Here is a 16,173-nt window from a genome sequence, read left to right on the forward strand (position 1 = left end):
TTTTTGCTTCGATACTTTAAAAAATTGTATTATGAAAAGCATTTTGAAGTGAAAGTATTTATTACCTCTTAAAAACAGTGATCTGAAAATTTTAAATTGGCCATTTCCTCCTCTAATCTTTTGGTTTAATGAAATTGTGTGCATGCACATATGCATTTAGAGAAAATGTGAGAAATTAATAATTTTGAATGTGATTCCTCTAAATATATTTATTAAGTCAAAGAAATAATAGCTAGCCATTAGCACTGGGTAAAAATTCCATGATTCTCTTCTCACTGTCAAAATGTTATATAATCCACTTACTAAATTTTTAACTTTTAAAGGTAATTTGTTTATACTGCTCTTAATTTTGAAAGAATTAAAATGAAGCAGGCAATATAATTAAAACAGGCATTTCCATAGAGCTTACTACCTTTATTTGATTAAAAATCTACAATTTAAAAGTATCTACTAAAACAGGCTATAGTTTAAAAAATGATTTTAGGCTTTCAGCCAGCCAATTTAAGGTATTATCCGCTGTTTCACCTTTCAAAAGGATTTTTTAAATGCCCAATATACTAAACCAAAGAAACAAAAGGCCTTTTATTAGTTTATCCAGTTGTAGGGAGGTGGGAGGGGTGAGGACTGAGGGTTAGAATAATCTCTGAACTCAAGATCCCAGGTCTTAGACTTGACACTGTCCCCAAGTCACTGTGTGACCATGGAGCCTCCAGTTTAGGTATTTTCCCTTTATAAAAGGAGTAAGTTGCATGAACAGACATCTCTCTGGCCCTCCTACATCCAAAACTGCTAACCTAATTTTTGCAATGATGAGTATAAGGTGTCATGTGGAAGGAAGACTGAGTCCTGGCTGTCAGTTTTATCATCCTTCCTCCATGATTCAGTACTCTCAAAAGAAATACCCAGAAATAAAGCAGTTACTGTCATGGAGCTTTAGTGCGAAAACAAATTATGTCTTTGGGAACCACAGCTACATTTGATATTAATTTTGGTAATTCAGTAAAATGTGGAAGCCTTTATATGTTGTACTGCAAAAGCATCTACCCTGATATCAGAGGCTCACTTATAAAATCATGCTCAGAACTGAAGCTTGTATTGATTTATGTGAAACAAAATCATCACAAAAAAAGCTAGTTACAAAATGCCTTTAATCAATCCCTTTGTCCTGAAAAACTGAAAAATGACCAGGGATAAGGCTATTTAAAAAAATTAGTTCCTGTTAAGCACAAATCCTCTCAATAACACTATAATTGCAGTCAAATACCAAACAGTTAAAACAAATTTTAAAAAGGATTTACACATCCTGTCCTCTCCAAGTAGGCAAGAGTCTAAAGTATTGACAGCTTCAGAAGGCAAGTGACCAGGGCAAATGGGGGCAAGGGAAAGGACTCCCTCAGGACAATATTCTTATAAGAGTTTCAGCACAATTTGGTGAGTCCTCTATCCCTTCAACTTTTCTATAGATAGTGAAAAATATTTAACTCAAAAATAAATGTGCTTCATATGTAGAAAATAAACTTACGGTTACCAAGGGGGAAAGGGGGGCGGGTGGGAGGGATAAACTGGGAGATTGGGACTGACATATACACACACTACTATATATAAAATAGATAACGAGTAAGAACCTACTGTATAGCACAGGGAAATCTACTTAATACTCTGTAATGACCTATATGGGAATAGAATCTAAAAAAGAGTGGATATGTGTATGTGTAACTGATTCACTTTGCTGTACAGCAGAAACTAACACAACATTGTAAATCAACTATACTCCAATAAAAATTAATTATAAATAAATAAATAAATGTGCTTAGGGAATTCCCTGGGGGTCCAGTGGTGAGGACTTGGCGCTTTCACTGCCAAGGGCCCAGGTTCGATCCCTGGTCGGGGAACTAAGACCCCACAAGCTGCGCTGCAAGGCCAAAAATAAATAAATAGACAGATAAATAAATGGGTTTAGAAAGTCTAATTTCCTTCCAATTTTGGTACAACAGTAACAGAGCACCACTAGAAATTAAATGAGTGCACAAGCCTAAAAGGTAGAAAATAATGTAAAAGACTTAAGAATATCTTATCACCTGATTACACTAATATTTAGATAGTACAACTAAGTTCTAGAATTCATAACTTTTTTTACACAATTTTTTCCCTACTTATGGAAATACTCTCAACTATGTCAATATTTTATTTATAAATACGGAAGAGCAGAAGGAAAGTCAAATAAAAGGTTTAATCCTAGAACTAACTTCTGAATGAGCAAGGCTTACCTATGACACATGTAACATTTTCTGGGTAAATATTAAATTTGAGAATTAAAACTTTAAAGCCTAAAATCTTAATATACCCCCCTGGTTCCTTTCCTGCTCCTAACCTTTTCTCCAGTCATTTTCTGAATTCTCTGATCCTTTTCGATTTCTGCTTATCATTTGGTTTCTCTCCCTCTCTTTATTTCCCAATTCATTAAAAAGATTTTCTCCTTTTACAAGTAAATATGGCTGTCCCCATTCCATGTCTTCCTTTCCTGTTACTCCACAGTCAATTTCCAATTCTATGCTTTTGTTTTCATCTCCCTTTTATTTAAAAGGAAAATCAGCAAGTAAGGTTGAATTTTTTAACTCCCATTTTCAATAGGTTCCTACCAGCTTAATACAACCTTCTAATAGTCTCTTTCCCAGGGGATTTCACAGCAGTCAACACCTAGTCAACTCCAGGAACCTGGAGTGAATGCAAGTCAAAGGTGGAAAATAAGAGCACTCCATATCTATACACAAAGGGCAGAAGACTGGAGAGGAGAAAAACACCTTGGGTGATTTTTAAAGAAGTGCACATGTATTAATTACAATCATCCAAGTCCATGGGGCTGGGAGGGAGGGGTTGGTAAAAAAGAGACTGATGCAGAAAAAGACATTGACTGAGAAAGTACGCTTAACCCACTGACCTAGTTTCAAACAAAAACCTGCTAATCTCTGTGCTTTCACTCCAAGGGGCAAGTGAGCTGATTGTTAAGTAATTTCAAGTTTATAGCTGTATAAGTGCTATTTAATATATGAAGGGGATTTTAAACTTTTTCAAAAACTCAAGCTTATTAGAAATTCTAATCAAATTTCACATTGGAAATCCAGGTTACTGTCTTCTAAAAAATATTTTTATTGTCAAATACAGCACTGCTTGTTTCTTCTAAAACTGAGGGTTAGAGGGAAATTTGTTTTTTCCTCTAGATTTGTCTGGCTGTAGTTTAAGTCATTAGAAATAATTACTTTTTTCGAGTTTTTGGGCTAAACTGTGGTAACACTAAAGTTAATGGTTTGGTTTCTGGACAGAAATTTTGGATTGGTCAAGTGCTAGATTAGTCAAAACATGTTGCAGTGCCTAAGAGAAGGAATTCTGAAGGGTACACAGCACCTACATTTTACATAGATGTGTCCTTGCCCAGGCAATTTCATTACCAAGTGGGTTGTGCCTCAACCAAAATATCGCACCACCCAAGCACGACACATTAAGAATAAATTTCCTTATGTGTCATAGTCCATTGTTAATGCTATATAAACCAACTATGCTGATAGAGAAATATTTGGAAGATTATCAGTGCTTTGTGAAGACCAGTTCTGAGAGCTACCACGTTCTTAGGAAGGTACTAAGGGTCTTAGTAAGGTACACTTGGATACTTAATTTGTAATCCTTAAATTCTATCAGTTTCAAGGTGAGTCCAGGACACCTTACCCCATTTTAAACTGTAGCTTTTAAAGCCACAAATTCTGGTCCTTAAGTAAAAGACATTTAAAAAAAAAAGTGTTGGCCTTTCTGAAGCATTTTCACTCTGATCCTAGGATTAATATTCACTAGTAATGAACTTATCTTTTTTCAATGGACTATCAAAATTATCTCAAGGCTGTAAATATCCTTATAGCAACAAACTTTTATAAAATGCAGATAGGATTTGCTAAATCCAAATATATTCTCAGTGAAGGAGAATTAACATCTTTTCTCATTAAAACATTAGCTTTGCTCTTCAAAAGTTAAATAAACCTAATTTGGGGGGATATGGTGAATTACATTTAACAGGTTAGGGGGGAAAAAAAGCACATTAGGGTATCTGAATATCATGAGCTAGTTTATAAAACAAAATATTTGGAATAAAGCAGAATTCATCTATATAATCTGATTCCTTAAAAAATAATTTTCTCTCCTTTTGAAAAACTGTAAGATCTTATGATGATGATTAATATAATTTCTAAGGGGATCACTGGTATGCTAAATCTTACCTTACGCATATTTATGATACTGAAGATGCCCTGGGTTCAAAAATATTAAAATGTCACTTTACTAAAAAATCAACATATGGGTATTTTAATGAATAATTTAACAATTTTGCTAAAAAGGTCTTTTCTGTACAAAAAAGTAAAAGAGGCATTTTGCCAAATATACATTTACTTAATAAAATGTTTTCAATAAAGCAATAATTGTTTTTTAAAAACCAAAAGACCAAAGAGAGCAAAGTTTAAACTATTTAAATCTTCACATCACTGAAATTCAGAATGACAAATGTCAGGCCTTATCTCTGTTAACAGATGCAAAGACCATTAGAGTTAGTAAAAATACATGACACAGACATTTGCATTACGTAAAAACTGAGATTGAAGTCTAGTATTAAAACTGAGAATGGACTATAGTTAAAATGAATCATACTCCTAACCATGTCAAAAGGACAAGATCCTTAAATTTATTTTCAGCTTTCCTCGATTATACAGTGAAAACTCCAGAATTCTGCTTTCACACCTTAAAGTGTTCCCACATCTTACACTTTTTTCAGTGCCATTAAAATTCTTAGGCTATGTTTCGTTCATGCAAACATGTTAGAATTTTCACAACTCTGTAACAACTTCTAAACCACCCAAGCAGGGCCACAGGGTTAACTACATGCTTCCTGCACATGAGGGTCCTCTCCCTACTCTAGTAGCTTGGACTGAGAAGCAAACAGACCCGGGTTCCAGTCTGGACAGTGCCACTTACTCTGGGATAAGACTCCTAACTTTTCTGAGCCTGTTTTCTTACCTACAAAACAGAGATAACCTGTAGACTCTACCTATGTGTAGAGCACTCGGTGCAAGGCCTGGCATCTAAGTGTAAGGTGTTCAGATAAGTAGAATCACTGCCTCTAAGGAACTTGGTGAGGAAATCTGGAAGTCTCGGTCTCTTGGGTGATGATCCTGTCCCACAGAGTCAGTACAAAAGTTAAGACAGTCTGTTTTCAGCTGGGGAGAAAATCCAGTAGACGACTAGGGGAAAAGATACTGCAGAAGAATAAACCCAAAGATTTCGGCACAGCTAGAGGGCATGATTCGGGTCCCTGGAATCAGTGGGGGCTATTCCTTAGGGAGAGGCAGAATGGCCCCTTACAAAGCCATTGCTCAGATCTGATCGTTACTACCAAAGGAAGAATTAAAATCTCTAAAGGTTTCTTCACGAAGCTTTGTTCAATCACTTTTTATTTTCCTGAGGCCAGGGAAAGGATTCTGACAAAGAGATGCTATACTTAAGTTATCTTCATCAGCCATTCCACAGAATAGTTAAGTAGGAAGGTTCACTTAACACTAAACTGTACAGAACTTCTAAAGGCTAAGGATCCAGGAGAGGGTTAAATAAGTGAGAAAGGCTGTTTAATGTATGCATATTTAGAGTTTCTAGAGCACAACTTACTCCCTGAACTTGTAGAGCAGCGCTGTGCAACAGAAATATAATCTGAGCCACAAATGTAAGCCAAAGATGTAATTTTTACACTTTTTAGTGGCCATAGTTTAAAAAGCAAAAAGGTGAAATTGACTTTAATAATGTATTTTAGCCCAATATATCCAAAATATCATTTCAACATATAATCAATATAAAAGTTAGTAATGAGGTAATTTATATCCTTTTTGTCATCTTAACCTTTGAAATCTCAAATCAGACTTGTCACATTTCAAGTATTCAAAAGCCACAAGCAGTGATTGTATTGAATAGCATGGTTCTAGAGATACACTACTTTTTTAATAAAAAGAATAATCTTTTAATTTTGACACTTTAGCTAGTTTTAATTCCAATAAATTGAATGGAAGGGCTCCAAATTTTTTTTAAAAGGGCGGGAAATTTTATGAATCTAAAAGGAACCTAATGCAGAGTAGTGTGAATAAAGTCCTTGATGATTTTAGTCATAGGATTGGGCTACTTAGCCTCCTAATACAAAAAAGAATGGCAAATTCTAAGTTTGATCAGAGTTGCTAAGTGGTTTTCCAAGACTTTCTCTGGCATTACAACAATATTTTCCTGTAATTGTTCCTGAAAATACACGATGCTAAAAAGTAGGTGTGTTAACAGGAAATATAAGGAAGAGAAGAACTAAGTTAACACCAACACAAGGAAATAATCTGATAAATCCAGAATGTGGGGACACACTAGGACAATCGGTAATCTGATCTTTCTTAAAAAAAAAAAAAAAGTGGGGGACTGTTTTAGATTCTTTAAGAAAGATTAAACAGACATGATAACCAAAAGCAATGTGTAAACCATGACTGGATTCTAGGGCATTTGGGGGACAACTCTGAATATGAACTAGCTGTTAGATGATATCAGGGTCTTATTGTTAATTTTCCTGGGTGGAATGGTACTGAACCTGGGTAGGAAAAAGTCCTTATTCTTAGGAGAGGCATGTTAATAAGTATTAAGGGACGAGATGTCATGATGTTTTCAACTTATTTTCAAACGTTCAGCAAAGGGAAAAAAATCTACATAAAGAAAATATGGTAAAATGTTAACAGTTCTTGAATCTAGGTGATAGCTATATAGGTATTCATTATACTATTCTTTCAACTTTTTGTATGTTTGAGCATCCTCATCATAAACGAGAGAAAGGAGAGACAATTTCAGATTAAAAGAGAGACATAATAACCAATGTGCTGTATGAACCTTGATTAAATCTTTAAGAAACAGCTTAAAAAAGACATTTTTGGGACAACGGAGAAAATCAGAAAATGAAGTGGATATTACACGATATTAAGGAATGACTGTTAATTTCAATAACGCTATTATGGTTATGTAGAATTTCCTCACTCTTGGGAGATAAGATGCTTGCTGAAGTAGTTAAGGAGGAAACGTCACATCTACAACTTTCTTTAAAATGGTTTAGCAAAAAACAAAAATTTTACATAAAGGCACACACACTCTCCTCTCTATCTAAAACCAGGGTGGCAAAATGACAACAACTATTAACCTACAAGATATGTTTATGGGTGATCATTCTACTGTTCCTTCAGCTTTTTTGTATGTTTACAAAGTCTAATAGACAGTTTTTAAAAATTGAAAGCTAAAAATAAAAAGTGCATATTAACATTCCATTTTTCTAAATTTCAGCAAATAGGATAAAACCACAAATCAAAACTGCCTACACTTTTCCCCATGTAGATTCTCATACTAAAAAAGGACCAGCACAGATGTACTATGTCTTTATTTCTGTGCCCTTTCTGGTTCCATGCATATATAATGGTTTTAAAATGGCCTTGTTTGAGACCTGCAGAGTGCTGAGTACAGGAAAAATAGATGGGCCCTATTTTCAAGGAGCTCAAAACAGTATGGTGTGAAACAGTCCAAATTCTTATTTCCCAACCAAATTTTCCACTTTAGATTCTGAAGTTTAATTTCTAGAGATAAGGTCTCAAATCTGCTTAAGTGTTTTACAACACATTCCTTTGATAAACATTATCTCTCACACACTGCTAAGACAAGAATCACCGACTACCTTCCCTTCCATTTACCTTACCAGTATCACAAATAAAACTGGAAGATTTATATTATAAAAAACAGAAAGATTTCTCTGTAGCCAGGGCCTTATTAAGTTTTCGTAAGAAATTAATTCAAGAAGGAAGCCTTAACAACATTTTTATTCTGATGAGATTCCCAATACCTGGCCAATAAGTAATAACCACATCCTACGCTATATATGCAAACAGAACCATCAGAAGGTACAAGTGATGTTTTATATGATTTACAAAATTGGGAGTTCCCTGGCGGTCCAGTGGTTAGGACTCCATGCTTCGATCCCTGGTCGGGGAATTAAGATCCCGCAAGCCACGCAGTGCGGCCAAAAAAAAAAAAAAAGAAAGAAAGAAAGAAAGAAGATGATGGAAAAAAAAAAACCTACAAAATTACCTGATGGTATTAACTTCCAGCCACTGTCACTACTGACCACCCTGAACTGATAGTTGGAATATAAAAAGGCTCTGCAGCTCAGCACTTAATCATTTACTGCTATCAATTATCCATCATAATGTCCTACAAGAGGGGAAATTTTATTCTCTATTTCATGAGCACTTCCATCTAGACTGAAGTTGAGGGGGGTCTGTTTGCTTTAATAGTGGGAAAGCATTTCCATCTAACATGTAAAGACAAAACAGGATTCCCCAGGAAAAGAGAGCAATAAAAACAATAGTAAGGAAAAAAATCAAAACATCAGAGAAAAATGATTTACATTGTTGATGTGGGGCTGATTATCACTGAACAAAAAATAATTAAGAAATGTATTCTTCAGTTTCAATTATTTCTGTCATATCAGTACATTCTGAGAATAAAGATAAAATCCCACAAAACTGAGTTATCTAGTAAAAGTTTAAGTTAATGATATTTCACAGCATTTCAGAGAGGAAAAAAAAAGACATGCCAGGCTGCTGAGTGTTATTCGAAGGCGCAAATTTGTTTATTTTTCAAATGGTGTAAACAACCCTCCTTTGCAAATATTATATTTTTATCACCAGGTCTGGTAACTAAAGCTGAGGAACCACCTAACATGAAGGGTGTCGACCAAAGCTTTAAGTGAGCTTTCTAGAAAGAAGAAAAGATGCAAGAAGTAAACAGAGCGCCAGAGGTAACCATGTGATTAGAAACCAATTAAGTTAAGCAATTACTGAAACTGCTTTCTCTCCTTTGGGCAAGAGAGCATCACAACTGAGACTCTGATATAAAAATGAAAAATGCTTACATGCAAAAAGGCCAAGGCTGTTTTGGAGAAAGACAATTTTAAGACAGCAGAACTATTACATGGTAAAATGTGCACAGGGATGTTTGATCAATGTAGATAGAGGATCTATAGTCTATTTGTTTAGAAATGCCAAAACAACGGTTTTAGACAAACATATGTTTTCATGATTAAATTCAGTTAGTATTCACAGTGAAGGGGGGTGGGGGAGAAGGACGGGGAGGCGCAGAACTAGGCAAGAGTAGGGAAGAAGATCACCACCAGGGCCTACTGGTTTTCAAGAGCTATTTTATGTTTCCTCACTACATTTTAGAGGAATACGAAATTGTGTTAATACTTATCATTCAGAACTACAAAACTCCTCTCAACTCTAATTTCAGCATGTATCACTTAAATTCATTTTTAAAAAGAGAGCTAGACGGACCCAGTTCAAATTTAATTACTCTGTGAAAAGAAAGAGAAGCTAAAGCAAACTTATAATATTTGGGGTTAAATAATTATGCTTCAACTTTAAAAGTACTTTCAAAATGAAACTATTCTACCACCTACCTGGTCCATCTTTCACCCACAAAATGTGCTTTAAAAAACCTAAATACACAAGCTACAACAAATTAGACTTCTTACACATAACTATTCTTAAAAACTATTCATTCTTTCTGGCTCCTGACCAAGCCTGAGAATCTTATCTATAAAAACATACTGCCTTATTAGCTAAACGATGAGTCCTGTCTATTGCTTTCAAATGCACCAACCTTCTCAAAAACACTGGATGGGGTCATCAAACAAAACCTGATGTTCTGAATGATGGTATCGGTATGTCTCCAGCGTCTTCTATCATGCCGCAGCCAAGACTGCACAGCCTCGTACAGCTCTATCTCTGGGAACCTGCTCAGATGATCATTATCCAAGTAAGACATGAGCTTCTCAAAGCTCAGATAAGACAGGAAGTCAGGCCTGGACATGAGTGGTACAAAGTTGTCTAGCAGAAAGGCGTCCAACTTCTCCCTGACTCCCTCGATGTTTACACCGAAATCATCTAAGAGTCTCATAATTTCTGCACAGTTTTCTAAGCAGATTTTTGCTAATAGAAAAGAGCAGCAGAACTTCACCACTTCTATAAGTTGAACATACATGGCAGCCTGAAGAATCTCATGAACAGTACTCATACTCAGTTCTATAGTTCCATAGTACATAAACTGAAGGACATGGCTGAAACCGGTAGCAGTTAGACCTTTTAAATGAATTTTGTCCTGATCTCGCTCCCTCATGTCTGCGGTAAACATAATTCTGAAGTAATCACTCTGGGTGGCCAAGAGTGCTTTATGGGCCTGGAACTGATGATCTTCAATAACCAGAGTGACATCAAGAAGCAATCCCTCCTCATACAGTGCTCTGAACCCAGCAGAGACACTGGTGTCATGGATGGAGGAACAGAATCCTTCCACGTCCCCTGCCATGAATCACCTGGAAAAAAAGTAATCAAAGAAAACTGTGTTAATCATTTCCATGCATTCTGAAGACATTATTAACTTAGAGCTTAAAAAGTTTTTATAATTATCTCAATTCCACTGCCTAAGTCCTACATGTAGAAACCCTTTGGGAGAAAACAACTTAAAGGTTTGTGGGCTAATATTTTTGGCTTCCCTACCTGGGGGAAAAAAATCTATTAAATATCTATTCAACAATGGTAAATTGTTAACTTACAAATATATGCCTATCCCAGTGATTTTACACTGTTTACCAAATATATTTAAACACGTCCCCAAATTATCCAAAAAGGATTTCTCAGCCAAATACTAAATCAGGAGAAAAAGAGATAAGAAAGAAATTAAACCAAAAGGTACACTGTTGACCTTGAAAACTCCTAGAAACTTACCCAAAGGAAATAATCAGATACATATGCCAACTTGCACACACAAGGTTTTTCTTTCTAACCTTATTTATAATAAAAAACTGGAAAGTATTCAAAAGCCCAACAATAGAAATAAATACGGTACAGTCCTACAATGGATTACTTTAACAACTAAAAATGATGGCAGCAATCTACCTATTCTAAGAAATAATATTTACTAGGTATTGTTGTTATGTGGGAAAAAAAGCAGGCAACTGCAGTATACTCAGTATATTTTCAAAAATTAAATATACATATATAATATATATGTTTCGATGAGAAAAAGTTTGGAGGAATATATACCAAAATGATGTCCCTGGGGTAGTGGGACTTCAAGAAATTTTGAGGTTTATCTTTTCCTTCTTACTTACCTCATTAACCTTATTTTTAAAAACAATGACCATGTATTGTTTATATATTTAAAACATAAATACATAATTTTTAAAGGAAATTAAACCGCATTTCTGCATATCAGAGAAATGAAGCCAAATAGTGGGCTTATAATTAGATCTCTTAAGCAGAATAAACTAATTCAGTCTACTAGACTGTTTATGAAGCAAAGTAATTTTCTTTCCACACAACCCCCCCAGGCCAACTATCTATCCTCTCAACTCTCATCCTCACACAGCTCCAAGCTTCCTCCACAATGACACATCCTCCCATCCACGAATTCCCTCCCAACCCTTTCCACTGTGCCCTGTGGAACCTTGCTTCAGTGTAAACAAACTCCCTTACAGGCTCATGCTGGTCACAGAAAGTTTTCTCAGCTTTCTGATTTAAAAACAAAAAACAAAACAACCCTCTTCTATGTTCTTCTTAGAACAAAATGCTCTTCTATAGCTTACGACCTACCTTCTAATAAGCCTTCTCTTAGCTTTCTACTGTCCTTTTTCTAAAATATGGCAGAGGGGATTCCTGAAAGGCATATACCGCTATATCTAACGTAATGCCTGGCACACAGAGGTGCTCTTCTTTTGGTTAACAAAGGGGAAGGCACTGGTAATAGAGTGGTGAGGCTGCCAGGATGGCCTCCCTGAAGAAGGAGATAGAGCAGGTGCCAGCAGTGACTGTGGTGCCAGCTGCTTCGCTGTAGGGCTCGTGGTCCACCCAAACACTCAATCAGGAAAAGGAAAGAAGGTCTAAGCTGGAGAAGGACAGAGGTAAAGTTTGGAGATGATAGACCAAATGAAAAGAGAGGAGATTAAGCCGGAGACTGGGAAGCCGACAGTTAAAGATTTCAGGTGTCGATCAGTTCCTGATTGTGGCAAGGCCCAGCAGGTTTGAGAATAAGGTTTTAAAATGGAGCAAGGGGGCGCTTCCCTGGTGGTGCAGTGGTTGAGAGCCTGCCTGCTAATGAAGGGGACACGGGTTCGAGCCCTGGTCTGGGAAGATCCCACATGCCGCGGAGCAACTGGGCCCGTGAGCCACAACTACTGAGCCTGCGCGTCTGGAGCCTGTGCTCCGCGACAGGAGAGGCCGCGATGAGGAGTAGCTCCCGCTTGCCACAACTAGAGAAAGCCCTCGCACAGAAACGAAGACCCAACACAGCCAAAAATAAATAATAAAATAAATTAATTAAAAAAAAAAAAAAGACAGCCCTCTCCACGTGGCTTTCTTTAAAAAAAAAAAAATGGAGCAAGGTGGGGAGGTTATAAGAGTTCAGGTGGTCAGGGAACTTTGCCTCTCAGTTTTTGGATAAGTGGTCTTATGTGAACATTGAAGAGGTGGAGAAAATGACTCTTAGCCAGGTACCACAGTCATCCGTGAATATGGAGGGGAGAGAGAGAGATCAGGATATGTGTATATGATAAGTAACAAGGAGCAATAGAAGGTGGATTTTTATCTAAGAGAGCTATCCCTTAAACACTGGTGTTCCCCAGGATTCTGTTCTTGCACCTTTTCTCCTCTCATCTAAACACTGTATTTCCCTCAACGATCTCATCTAAACCCATGGTTTCTACTAATACCTTCCTTTATCAGTGCCTTCACCATCACTGTCCCAATCTCTATCCTTACACTAGTACTATACATAGCAAATCTCCTGTTAGATACCTCTGGGTGCCCCACAGGGATCTCAAAATTGTGTCTAAACAGAATCATAATTCTACTCTCTCCCCAATCAGTTCTTTCTTTTGTATTCCCCGTCTTATCAAGAGGCATTCTAGGTGCCTCTTTCTCCCCCTTTGTCCTTAACTTACCTGTAAGTCTTACTGATTATCCCACATAATATGTTCACTTACCTAAGACAGCAAAGTATGCACAAGATGAAATTAATATCAAAATTTTTATTAGCACTCCATTAATCCAAAAGCTATATACTTTCATTTTGGAAAGGTAGAACACAAGAGGGCTGTCTATAATTTGGAAAATAGATATAAAATATTTTAGACACTGTAATCAATGCTTGGCAGAACTACTTTACTAACACATTCAAGACTAAAGTAAGCTATCAGATCTTATTTCCTGAATTATTTTTAAAGGTAAAATGAATGAACTTAGAATTTTCCAAGTGATATAAGGCACATGTACACAAATGCATACTGCGAACAAAAGGAACATATCTGAATAATCAAATATTCTGGTTAGTAGAAGGCTATCAACATCATACTAACTATCAATTTTCAAAATAATTAGAATAAAAAACAAATTAAACTGGATGAAAATTTTGATATTTCATTATCTTTCTCAGGATCATTAAGGACACCAACTATCACTCTGACTCATCGAGATTTATTGGTCACAGTTAATGTGGATTTAATAGTAGAAGGTTGGACATCAGCATTCATATACTTGAGAGGAAACTCCTTTGTTTCATTAATCTGTTATTTTGACAGTGCCTAAAATACCATACATTTCACTTCTTGTCAAAGTAACCCTCTCTATTCAACAGTTATCACTATGTGACATGGTCTCAAACAGCTAATATTCACCTTTCGGACAAAGATTCCATCTAAAGGAAAGTTTTTAAAGGAGATACTATGCTTTCTCAAAAACAGTAACCTAGGTTCCAGATACTTAATATGGTGGTAACATCATAGGGCAAAGAAGCCGGGGGTTGGGGGGTTGGGGAACGAGGAGGATTGATAAGCTGTGAGGCAAAAGACCCTAAAGATGTAAGGAGAGCACCCACTCTCCTCTGGGCACCCAGCCCACCAAGTGGGATTCCTAGCAGACAGGCATCCACCCTGTGATCTTGTCCTGTTACATATGGTCAGATTGGGGTGGGAAATATGAATCAAGATGAACGCTCTTGTGTCAAGAATTTAGAAAGAAGAGGAGAGAAAGAGAAAAAGAGACGTGCACTGACTATGTATGACTGGAACTAGAACATGTCAAAGAGCAGCTGTGGGCACCAACTTCTGCCTGCCATGTGGGCTGAGTATCAGAGAAAGCCAGTCAACTGAGAAAGAAGAGGAAAGCCAAGACGAGAGGACAGGGAGTGCTCCCTAACTCCTTCATTTTTCCACTTCCTAGGCCCAGCTCTATTCCTACCCATGGGTGCTGAGAGAAATCCTTACATGCTCAGAATAGATCCCCCCCCTTACTACCTCAGGTGGGTTTTTCCTACGTATAACCAAGGTCCCTAACTAATACAGTTTTAGAGCAGAAATAGCTATACTTTGAGTAAGTTACTCAAACTTTCTTGGCCTTATCTCTGCACCTATAAAATAAAAGCATTCAACACGATGATCTCTAAAAATTTTTAGTCATAAAACTCTTATTCATTCTACTTTTTATATGATTTTACAGATGTGTAAAGCACTTATAAAGATATGCAAAGTAAATAAACTATAGCTATTTTTTAAGTCTTAGTAATGCACTTCTGAAGTTTATCTGATCTAAAGTTCTTCTAAAACTAATTTGTAATAGCTGGGAAATTTGCAGTAATTTTTTTTCTACATGAAAAAGCTTGGTGCATCTATCAATAAGACAGCTTTAGAGAAGCAGCAGTATCTTACACTTTTATAGGAAGCATGTATGTAAGTAGAAAATGATACTCAGTGATTAACTGACCAACATGATACAGTCTGTAAATGGTAGTGAGTTACGAGTACAGGTATGGAGTCAGATGCCTGTGTTTGAATCCTGGTTCTACTGCTTCTTAGCTCTGTGACCTCGGGGCAAGCTACTTAGCCTCTCTGCGTTCTCATGTCCTTATGTGTAAAAAGGGGATTCTAACATTAATAGAATCTACCTCACAGTTGGCTGTGAGGACTAAACGAGTTAATACACGTAACGACTTCAAACAGCATATGGCCCTTAAGTACACCATAACGTTAGGGCTTATTATTATTATGCCCCTTCACTTGGTGCTACTGGAACCAATAAAATAAACCTGACCCTTTAATAGTCCAGTTAATTCTGGAGAAACCTTCTCCTTAGCAACAGCACTTCAAACCCCAGCTCATTTTCTCAGTAAAGTCTCTTAGGACCCAGGCCAACTCTAACTTGAGAGATGAAGATACTAATGTCCACAGGTGAAATTTTTCTTCCAAGTCATACAACTAGTTAGAAATAGAGTTAAGACTAGATCTGCAAGAAGTACAAAATAGTGTGGTTAGGAAGAGCAAAATCTTTGAAATCAGAGCGCTTTTAGTACTTACCATCGGTGTGACCTGGAGAAATTTAACTTCCTGACCTCAGTTTCCATCCATATATTAGGAATAATCATCATCTATTATTACTGAGTTGGGGTGATGATCAAATAAACTGACGTAAGTTAAATGTCTAGCCCAGAGGGAGGCACCCCACCAGAGGTCAATCAATGCTGCCTTCCCTGTCCAACTCTTACCTAATGCTCCTTATCACCCACAGAACCACAGGAACTTAACACCCTTCAAACTTCCCTCTACAGACGCCATACCTCCCTAAGGTTTATCACAATGCAAGTTTATAAGAGATCAGGAGATGTACTGGTAGTCAAAACACTGGACCTCATTTGCAATGGCATTGTTTTCCATTTTTTCTCTTCACACAAGTATAATTTTCTAGCTTTTCTGGGCTCCTTAGGCTTTTCTGCCCTAACAAGAGTAACTACTCTTTGTATCTGTGCTGTTCAATATGAAAGCCACTACCCATGGGGCTTTTGAACACTTGAAATATGGTTAGACCAAACTGAGATGTGCTTTAAGTGTAAAATGAACACCAGATTTTGAAGACTTAAAAAAAAAAAAAAGTAAAATATCTCATTATACAAATTTTTAATACTGATTACATGCTGAAGTAATATTTTGGATATACTGAGTTAAATAAAACATTAAAATTAATCTCACCTGTTTTT

At 36.6% G+C, this 16,173-nt stretch overlaps 1 protein-coding gene across 2 annotated transcripts in view; it reads right to left on the reverse strand.

The window, feature by feature from the left end:
• KLHL15 (kelch like family member 15) overlaps positions 1–16,173 on the reverse strand; it is a 28,511-nt gene that overhangs the window by 5,889 nt on the left and 6,449 nt on the right. For both annotated transcript variants that reach the window (XM_061177924.1, XM_061177925.1), the window contains one exon: positions 9,754–10,465. In XM_061177924.1, coding sequence (XP_061033907.1) covers positions 9,754–10,458 — 705 coding nt within the window. In that variant the 5' untranslated portion in view covers positions 10,459–10,465. The remainder of the gene's footprint in view (positions 1–9,753; positions 10,466–16,173) is intronic.

Source organism: Eubalaena glacialis, chromosome X (assembly GCF_028564815.1).
Source record: "Eubalaena glacialis isolate mEubGla1 chromosome X, mEubGla1.1.hap2.+ XY, whole genome shotgun sequence".
Classification (NCBI taxonomy): Eukaryota; Metazoa; Chordata; class Mammalia; order Artiodactyla; family Balaenidae; genus Eubalaena; species Eubalaena glacialis.